The 9999-nt window shown below is 40.9% G+C and overlaps 1 protein-coding gene across 1 annotated transcript; it reads left to right on the forward strand.

The window, feature by feature from the left end:
* The first annotated feature begins 5284 nt into the window (after positions 1 to 5284).
* On the forward strand, positions 5285 to 6203 carry LOC145796101 (uncharacterized). Its single transcript, XM_082881104.1, has 2 exons — positions 5285 to 5511; positions 5597 to 6203. Exons 1-2 carry the CDS (start codon positions 5285 to 5287, stop codon positions 6201 to 6203), a joined length of 834 nt encoding a protein of 277 aa, XP_082737230.1.
* Positions 6204 to 9999: the final 3796 nt, after the last annotated feature.

Here is a 9999-nt window from a genome sequence, read left to right on the forward strand (position 1 = left end):
CCTTCTATTTTTCATTCTTTCATTTGGTTTGAAAAGTGACTTCAAACCCCTTGTTGGCTTGAGTGTGGAATTGAGACCCTCATGCCTAATGGTTTAATTCCTTCGGGAGTTCATTACCAATAGCATGAGGCCTTTTTTACGCTCAAGGTACTTGTGGTTTAAGTCCTCTTTCCCTTAGAAGACACTCACCTTTTGGACTAACCAATTAAAGAATGGATTGGTAATCTAAAATTGGTAAACAAAAATAACAAAGTAAAAGAGGTAAGATAAGCATCTTGTGTTGCATTGCATGTGTTCAATCGGACGTTATATTGAACACAAGGAACATTGGAGTATTTCATACTTAAAGTGATGAAATGAGCCAATCTCCTTAGTCACTATTGCCTTTGATCACACATGATAGGGCGATGGTCTTGAGTCTTGTTTTTGGCATACAATAAAGTTGTACTTCTTGGTTCTTTGGCCATCATGCATTGAGAATGCTTAGTTGGTGGTTTTGGAGCCAAGAATTACACTCCTTTGACTTTGTGTAATGATAAGGAAGGTAATGGTACACATATATTCCTTGAGAATACACTGCTTTGCCTCTGTTTGCTCTCTGCTGCAGTAAAAAGGGAAGTCTAGGAAAACAGTGGCCGACCAGCCACCAGTAGCAGTCGACCGACCACCAATGGTAGCCGACAGCCACCATTGGTAGCCGACCGGCCAGGAATGAAATTTTGCACCAGTATGTTCCTAAGTTGGAGCAGAAGCATTCTGGGAGTTGGCACAATTTTCAGAGATCAAGCGAGTGCAAACAGAGGTGTCCGATGGCAAGGCAGTGGATTTTCGGGAGGAAGCCAATCGAGCATGCATGCCTCCCTCGCCCTCGAGGCCATTTAATTGCTTTGATTAGTTAGTGTAACTAGTTATTCAATTTTGATTTGTTGTAATTAATCAGCTTAGAATAAGTTAGTTAATTAGTTTTGGTTTGTAATAATTAGCTTAATTAGCGTAGCTAGTTAGCTTATTCATTCGGACCCTCCTTCGCGAGGGCACAATGTTGTAATAAGTGTGCGTGCGTGTATGCATGTCTTCCAACCCCACGTCTTTCTCCCTTTATTTAATCACTTTTGATGGTTAGATTAGGGACATGTTTCAATTAGCATACCTTATGCTTGCATGTTTGTATCCATTCATTTGTCTTGCATGCACCGAGGCTCGGCGCATCATTCAAACTGCATTGTCAATTCAATACTTCTTTGAATACGTGTTTCAAAGCATGCTATCAAAGTATTGCAAATACCATGATTAGGTAGCCGAGCCTATTAATTGCATATTGCATATATTGCATTAAGCATTTTGTATAGTTAGGATCATGCATATTTCTAACTAGTTTTTGTTTTAGCTTGGAGTATTTGGTAAGCTTTTACGCTTTAGCATATTGCATGAGTGTGATTGCCATATTGCCATGTTTCGCATGCTTGCCATGAGGCTGTTTGCTTAAATGCTAAACTGCATAAATGCCTATGGATGAAGGCTTTGTTGCTTGAATTGGAACAATTCAATGATTATGAGTTTTAAGCCCACTTTGCGAAGTGGCAAATCATGTTTTAAGCCCATCATGTTTGATGGCAAATCCGCGTTTTAGCCCACTTGAGGGTGGCAAGTTCAAACCATTTTCGAAAGCAAACATGAGTTGAATTCGTTCCAAGTCTTGCGACCTAGTCTATACTTGTTTGTGTGCATCACATAGTAAAGTTAGCTAATAACCGGAAAAGAACACATGGGGTTTATAAAACATCATATCATGATTAGTAGAGGCTGATCTTTGATCGGGCGAGCGGGGGTGCTCATTTCAGGACCTTCCCCTCTTGTACCCAAGTGCCTGAGCCGAGGTAACTTTGGTGATGACGGACACGTGGCCTTTGGCATGAGTCAGGGTTTCTTAAATTTCCCCAAAACAAAATATTTAGGTGGTGACTCTGTAATCTGGCAAAGTAGTCCAGTTTTGACATTATTTGATTCAAAATCGATTTTCCAAAATGATTTGCTGGATTGGACTTTACGGTGTTCATCAGTTTCACATTGCACTTTGTGATATTAGATTCAGAACCATGATAGGAGTCCGAACTGTAGGACCAATTCGAGCTCTCCGAAAGGCGGGGCACGAAAAAGTCAAGCTACATGGGGCCGCTTCATTAAAAGTGTTTTTTTCTTTCTTTTTGGAAGAAACATATAGGAAGCAAACAGAAAGAGAACATGTAGCACTTGCCCCCTTTTTAAAACTTTTGGGAAGTATATTTGAATCATTTATTACGTTTTGGGAATTTTTACAGTTGTGGTATCTTGGTTTTGGATGAGTGAAAATTTATTTAAACTTGTTAGGATTGTCTGTTCACTCTTGTTCGCGTTGAAAAGTTGTTTAGAAACTTGAAAACCTTGTTCTAGGGTCGACACCGGCCTTGGTGGTGTCAACACCTTCTCTTTTGGTTGGCCACAAGGATAGACACCAGTCTGGGAAGGGTCTACCCTTTGTTTCTGAAGTTTGCTTGCTAGAAATTGGGATAGACACCAGTCTGGGAAGGGTCTACCCTTTGTTTCTGAAGTCTGCTTGCTGTTTTTTGGTGTCAACACCAGGTTTTGAGGGGGGGGGGGGGGGGGGAGGGTTGACACCTGTGTTGCTGTCAAACAAAAAGTTCCAGATTTTCTTCATAAGGGTCGACACCTGTGCTGCAAGGGTCGACACCTACGTCTTTTTCCCAGATTTTTCCACCAGTTTGGGCCTACTTTTTGGGGATATTTTGACTAGATATTTTGGGTTGACTTTGGGGCTTATATCTAATTTTGTCCTAGTACTATATAAAGGCCCTCACTTGATCATTTCTTTTACCTTTTTCTCTCTTTCTTCCCTCTAAACCGTAAAACACCATCTCCTTCTCTCTCAAAAGCACTTTTCACTCAAAATCTTTAGATCCACTCTCTTGGAAGCATCTTCTTTCCTTGCTCCTTTGAGAAAGATTGTAGATCTCGTCAAGAGCTTCGTTTTGATCCTAGTAGAAGTTGGTTTCGACAACTTTGGAGTTTCAACCTTTTGCTCATCTTCTATTCCAAGCTTGAGGTAGGGACATTCTTGAGTTATATATACAAGTTTTGCTATTTGATGATGGTTTTAAGAGTTTTCTTCTAGTTCCTTGTTGATTTTAATCTTGTGTTTCAAAAATGTAGAGAGTTTTAAATGTGGGTTGTTCCTCAACTCTTTTATAAATCCTAGAGGGTTTTCCTTTGAGTTATACATATATTTATATAAGTTTTTAGTTGATTTTGTAACTCTCCTTGAAAATTTCGAAAATGGGTTTGGTGACTTAAGAGGTTAGTGATTTTATAAAACAAACTCTATCTTGTGTTCATTTAGAGATTTTCTCGAAATTTTGGACAACTTGAGTTGGGATTGAAGTGTAGGATGAGATTTTATAAAAGAGGTGAATAATGTTAGGGTTTTTGTGAAAACCTTGAAAATTAGGACTTTTGAAAACATGAAAAATCTAGGGAATAACTTCTTTACTTATGCTAAATGGAGGAATTATTTTCTATAAGTTGTTGTTAGATACATGAAAAATATTTAATTGAGAAATGGTAATTATTGTACATAATGGATGGTGAGAATGTTGAATGGTGGGGGTTAGTATTTGAAAACCTCATATGTGGCTTGAAAGGATTAAATTGATGAGAAATTGATGTTGTGTATTAAAGACACATGGTTATTCTTGGGAATGAGTAATGAAAGGAGGAAATGGAAAATGTGATTGTTGACATTGTTGTGACGACTTGGAAATGGGAAATGTTATGAGTTATGAGAAATCACTGCATTGCATATGTATTTAATTATTATTTTCGCATTGTAAATTTTGATTGAAGATATTTATTTCATGAAAAAAAATAAAGTTATGATACGAATTATGGAAATATGAAAAGGGGTAAATACGGTGGTAAGTCCGGTTAAGGTGTGTAGATGAATTGTGTTAAGTTAGCCTGAGTGTCCTTGGTGAAAGACCAAAAAGTCGCACGGATAGGTGTCGAGCCCTCCGGTTAATCCGGTAAAAATGATAGTTTGGTAGTACTCGCAGAGTCTACTTGCAGACACCAGCCTAGGAATTACCAGTGTTGTATTTACCGCTCCTCTGTTGATTAAAATTGGAAGTTCGACATGTGTTGAGATTGTAAGATTTTATCTGAAAAATTGAAATCTTTAAAGATGATGAAATGATATTTCCTTAAAAGAGCATGGCATGGCATTGACATTTGCATTTTTATTGAGAATTGCATAACTATATATACTTTGTTAGAATTCTCTACTGGGCTTTATGCTCACCCCTATGGGATTTTGGTGCAGGCAAAGACACGGTGATCCCGCCAAGTTGAGGGCGCGGTTAATTGTAAAGAGTACATAGCTCCTATTTTGTTGTGATCTTTTTGTGAAGCCAAGGGATAATGTGTATGGGTCCGAGAGACCATTTTGTGCAACCGGGCTATCGCCTTGGAAGATGTAAGCCCTTAAGGGCATTTTAATTGTTTTTGAGATTAGATGCTTCACATGTTATAGATTTATGTATTCGTTATGTTGTGAATGTGAATTGCAAGCGAACCTTTTGTATTTAATCCTTTGATTATATATGTGATGTTGGAGGGATTATTGTCGTTGATTAATGAATGTTCATTAGTGTGGGTAGTTCATGTTGAAATATTTCGGGGCGTTACAACTTGGTATCAGAGCTGCCGGGTTTGAATACTTGGGCTCGTGGGAAGTGGTTGTTATACCACAATCGGTCCATTTCGCATGATTGGGAAATGTTTTGTCTATGTGATTATGTGATAACATGCTTATGTGACTATGTGGGTATGGGGTTAGGTTTTTGGGATGTTATTTGCGCCTATTAGATTCCTGGAGGTCTTATTAGAAGGGTACCTGATCAATACTTCTTCTACTAAGAATTCTTGGTTTCTCATGGGACAAATCTCATCACTAAAGGATAATTCGTATGTGCATATGTGACTACGTGCTTATGTGGAATGAATTGGATTGCTTATGTGCTAGAATAGATATATATAATTGTATTAGTTTTACGCGTGAGGCGAGTTTCTAGTACATTTGGAATTTATGCACCAATTTATCTATCTTGTTCCTTAGTTGGGATGTCGGGAAGAGTTCAACGTCGTCGTGGTGAGAGTGTGTGCCTCGGGGAGGCTATTGCGTCGTGCACTTAGTTGATTTTGTAGGATGTCTACATGAGGAAATAGAGGACAGATGGGTAATAGGAGTGTTGGTAGGGGCATGGCGGTTCCCCTAGCACCTATCGTTACAGCATCGGCTGTTGGCGAGGAAGTTGCACGCGAGGTTGTGAGAGCGGTGCAAGATGCTCTAGCTCGCAATGAGGGGGATAACGGGCGTACCCTCAAGCTTACTAAGGAGTTTCTTCGCTCCAATCCACCGGAGTTTTTGGGAGACGCAAGACCGCTGGAGGCGGAGAGTTGGTTGGAACAGATTACCAAGACTCTTGACATGTTCAGAGTCGAGGACAAGGGGTTGAGGGTTTCTTTGGCAACCTTCCTATTGTAGGGGAAATGTGAGTTATTGGTGGAAGTATGTGGAGTGTACCGTAGGTGCCACGTGGGTTGCGTTTACCGAGGCCTTCTTGGCCAAGCATTTCCCTCCTTCTGCTCGGGAAAGGTTAGGCAAACAGTTTGTTGAGTTGCGTCAGGATGTTACTCCTTTGGCTCTGTTTGAGATGAGGTTCACTAGTTTGTCGAGATTTGCTCTAGAATTCGTGGTAATAGAGGAGCGTCGTTGTTATGAGGTTGAAAGGCGGTTGTGTGATGATATCTGGGAGAAGGTGGTTAGATCTAAGTGGAAGAATCATTATGATCTAGTTAAGGCGGCGGCCCATGCAGAGGCCGTGGTTAGTAGTATGGGTCGAGCTAGGGAAGAGGACACTTTGGTAACTTCTATAGTTCATAAGCACCCTAGACTTAGCAAGAGATGGAGGCGAGCGCATGCTCACTCAGAGACTCGGTCCTTGTTTTCATCAGGGGTTTCGAGTTTGTCCATTGGGGGATCCAGTGAGGTTCAGGCTCCAAATCGAGTTCAGAGTTGGGAGGCCGTTGTTTGTTTTAATTGTGGTCAGAGGGACCATGCTGGACGTTTTTGCCCTTTATATGTAGGGTAATTTCGACACATCTTAGTCCTTCGAAGATGAATGCTGTAACTAGAACTATGTGCCTCTATCATAATCTCCTTCCTCAAATCACCACCAGCAGGAACACAAATTTGACTACGGAATCTAAGTAACCCATCATCACTAACCACAAAGTCTACATGCTTACCCTCTGCCATCTCTCCTTTAATACGCTCACATTGCGGGTCAATCTCTTGAGCTAAACGAATCCGTTCTCTCAAGGTCGGTTGAACTGTCAATTGACTACAATAAGCCCTATCACTAGGCGTAACAACCTCAAGCCTCAAATGTCTCATGTCTTCCACCAAACAACTCTCATTAGACAAAGCAGCTACATCTCCAACTGCGACCTTTCTACTTAAGGCATCTACAACCACATTTGCCTTCCCCTGATTGTATAAAATATTCCCATCATAATCTTTTAGTTACTCAAGCCATCTTCTTTGCCTCAAATTTAGTTCCTTCTATGTGAAAATATACTTCAAACTCTTATGTAAATCTCACATGACTCACTATACGAATAATGTCACCAGATCTTAAGAGCGAAAATCACTGCAACTAACTCCAAGTCGTGCGCAGGGTAATTTCTTTCATGTACTTTCAACTGTCGTGACGCATAAGCAATCACCTTCCCATGCTGCATGAGCACACATCCTAAACCCTGTCGTGAAGCATCACTATAAATCACAAAACCACTACCATCTGTAGGTAAGGCAAGGATTGGAGCTGATGTTAACCTCTGTTTAAACTCTTGGAAGCTATGCTCACAATCATCATTGCACTCAAACTTTACCCCTTTCCTGGGGAGATTGGTAAGTGGCAAATTAATACGAGAGAATCCTTCCACAAACCGTCTATAATATTTAGCAAGCCCTAAAAAGCTACGTACCTCTGTCACAGAAGTAGGTCGTGGCCAATCAACAATTGCTGCCACCTTCGTGCTATCCACAGATACCCCATCTTTACTCACCACATGACCTAAAAAGAATACACTGCTCAACCAAAATTCACACTTCTTAAATTTTGCATACAGTCTCTTCTCCCTAAGGATCTGCAGTAAAACCCTCAAATGCTGCTCATGCTCCTCCTTACTCCTCGAATAAATTAGGATGTCATCAATAAACACTACCACAAATTTATCCAGTTGGGGTTTAAATACTCTGTTCATCAAATCCATGAATGTGGCTGGTGCATTTGTGAAACCAAAAGGCATCACCAAGAACTCATAATGCCCATAACGGGTTCTAAAAGCGGTCTTAGAAACATCTTCATCTCTTACCTTCAACCGGTGATAGCCTGACCTCAAGTCAATTTTAGAGAATACTTCAGCTCCCTGCAACTGGTCAAATAGATCAGCAATGCGTGGCAAAGGATACCTATTCTTCACTCTAACTTTGTTCAGTTCTCTATAATCAATACACAATCTCATAGACCCATCATTCTTCTTTACAAACAACACAGGTGCTCTCCAAGGTGAGATGCTAGGCCTAATAAAACCTTTGTCTAGCAAGTCCTGTAACTGAGTTCATAACTCCCTCAACTCCAGCGGTGTCATTCTATAGGGTGCTTTAGAGATAGGCGCTGTATTGGGGACCAAATCAATGGAAAATTCTACCTCACGGTTTGGAGGAAGATCAGGTAGATCCTCTAGAAAAACATCAACAAATTCCCTCACTATAGGAAACTGCTCAAACCTTTGCTCTAGCTATTCGGTACTCACCTCATAAGCTAAATAACCATGACGCCCTTTTCTCAACATTCGATTAGCTTGAAGGGAAAAAATAAAACAAATAGAAGACCCTTTCCCATCTGTTTGAAAGAAAAACTCATGTTGCTGTAACACGTCCGCGGAGGGGACCGCTACAGTTCGGACTCTCGATTTGTGTATCGGTTCTTAATCTGAACCAAAGAGTCCAAATCTGGCAAAACGTTTTGAGAAACAGATTTTTGAAAAAGTAGTGCCAAACATGGACTGCTTTGCCAGATACAGAGTTGCCACCTAAATAATTTAAAATGGGGAAATTTAGGAACCCCTGACTCGGTGCCGAAGGCCACATGTCTGTCATCACCGGAGTTGTCTCGGCTCGGGAGCTTGGGTATGATCGGGGAAGGTCAGCTATGAGCACCCCCTTTCGCCCGGTCCGAAGACCGGCCTCTACTAACTGTGATATTTGATTTTGAAAACGTTTATGTGTTCTTATTCCGGTTATTAGCCTAGAATTACTATGTTATGCGCGCAGCAAACAAGTACAGATTAGATTGCCTAATTTGGAAATAAGCATCGCATATCCGTTTGTTTTGGAAAAATGTTTTGGAGTTTGCTACTCGCAAGTAGGCTAAAATACGGATTTCAATGAGTTTTCCCAACTTAAACAATCCAACCTTCACCCACAGGCATTCAAACAGTTTAACACATAAGCATTTAGCCGCATGGTAAGCATACTGTCATGTTATCATTCACACGCATGCGAGATCCTAAAGCATAAATACTTACATCGTACTCCGTGCCAAAACAGTAAATTAGTTAGTAAACATGCATGTCCTAGTTCATGTTAAATTGCCTAATGCAACACATACAGGATGCAATCAAAGTAGGCTCGGCTAACCTAAGCATGGCATGTGAAATGCGATCAACTATCACGTATTCAAATTTGAATTGAAATACAAATGCATTTGGCGTGACGTACCGAGCCTAATGCATGCAATACAAATGCATGAATGCACGCATGCATAGCATAAGGTATGCTAAATTAAACGTGCCCTAATCTACCATCATAAGCAGGTAAATAAAAGGGAAGAAAGAAGTGGGGATTGGGAGACATACACACACTCACCCACACTTATTACAGATTTGCCCTTGCTCGGAGGGACTAAATAAATATTACAGTCCAAATGATAAACGAATAAATTATTACAAAATCTCTAATTAATTAAATAGAAAGAATGCAAAAGAAGGAAGAGGATGGCCGCAGCCTCTGCCTCGGGATGCGCGAATGATGCGTGCTCGAAATCCGGCTCGCCTGAAAAACCCGTACCGTACTCCTACCACCTCTGTTTACACTGCCTTGTCTCTCTGAAAATTACCAAAGTCCTGGAGCAGGTTCCTTACACACTGCAGAGCACCACCGGCCAGACAGAATTCCCACCGGCACTTTACAATTTCCACCGGCTGTTCTTGGACCCATCGGCACTTCAGAGATTGCCGGTCGGCACTTAATTCTGCCGGTCGGCAGAAATTTCCTGCAGAAGACAGTTTTGACAGCAAACAGAGAGCAGACAGTGCATGGCATGGGGTTTTCAGACATATGTGAGCATGGTCATGCTTCCTATCATGCTTTGAACTCAAGGAAGCATGATCCTCGATCCTCGAGCCATCAATGGTGCATGATAGCCCAAGGGATCAATTTTGCCACTTGATATAAATATGCATGCAACAAACAAAATGAGAACCAAAGCCTTATCAAGCCGGAGTCAAAGGCCTCGGTGACCGAGAATCGAGGCACATTATATCACTTGAAGTATGAATGTTCCTTGATTCCCACACTTGGTTTGACACCCCAAACCAAGTAAATGCAATGCATGTCATGCAAACATTACTCAAAATGCAACAAGATGCGAGGCGTACCAAGTGTCATGCAACTAATATGGCAAGCATACAATGCTAAGCATGCAAGGTGCAAATATGATGCAAACATGGACCAAATTGCCACAAGGTTAGCAAGGGACAACACATTAGTGAACCAATCATACAACAAACATGGAACAAGCATGCAATGGTGGTTCAAAA

Source organism: Camellia sinensis, chromosome 7 (genome assembly GCF_055761805.1).
Source record: "Camellia sinensis isolate YWXY chromosome 7, ASM5576180v1, whole genome shotgun sequence".
Taxonomy (NCBI): Eukaryota; Viridiplantae; Streptophyta; class Magnoliopsida; order Ericales; family Theaceae; genus Camellia; species Camellia sinensis.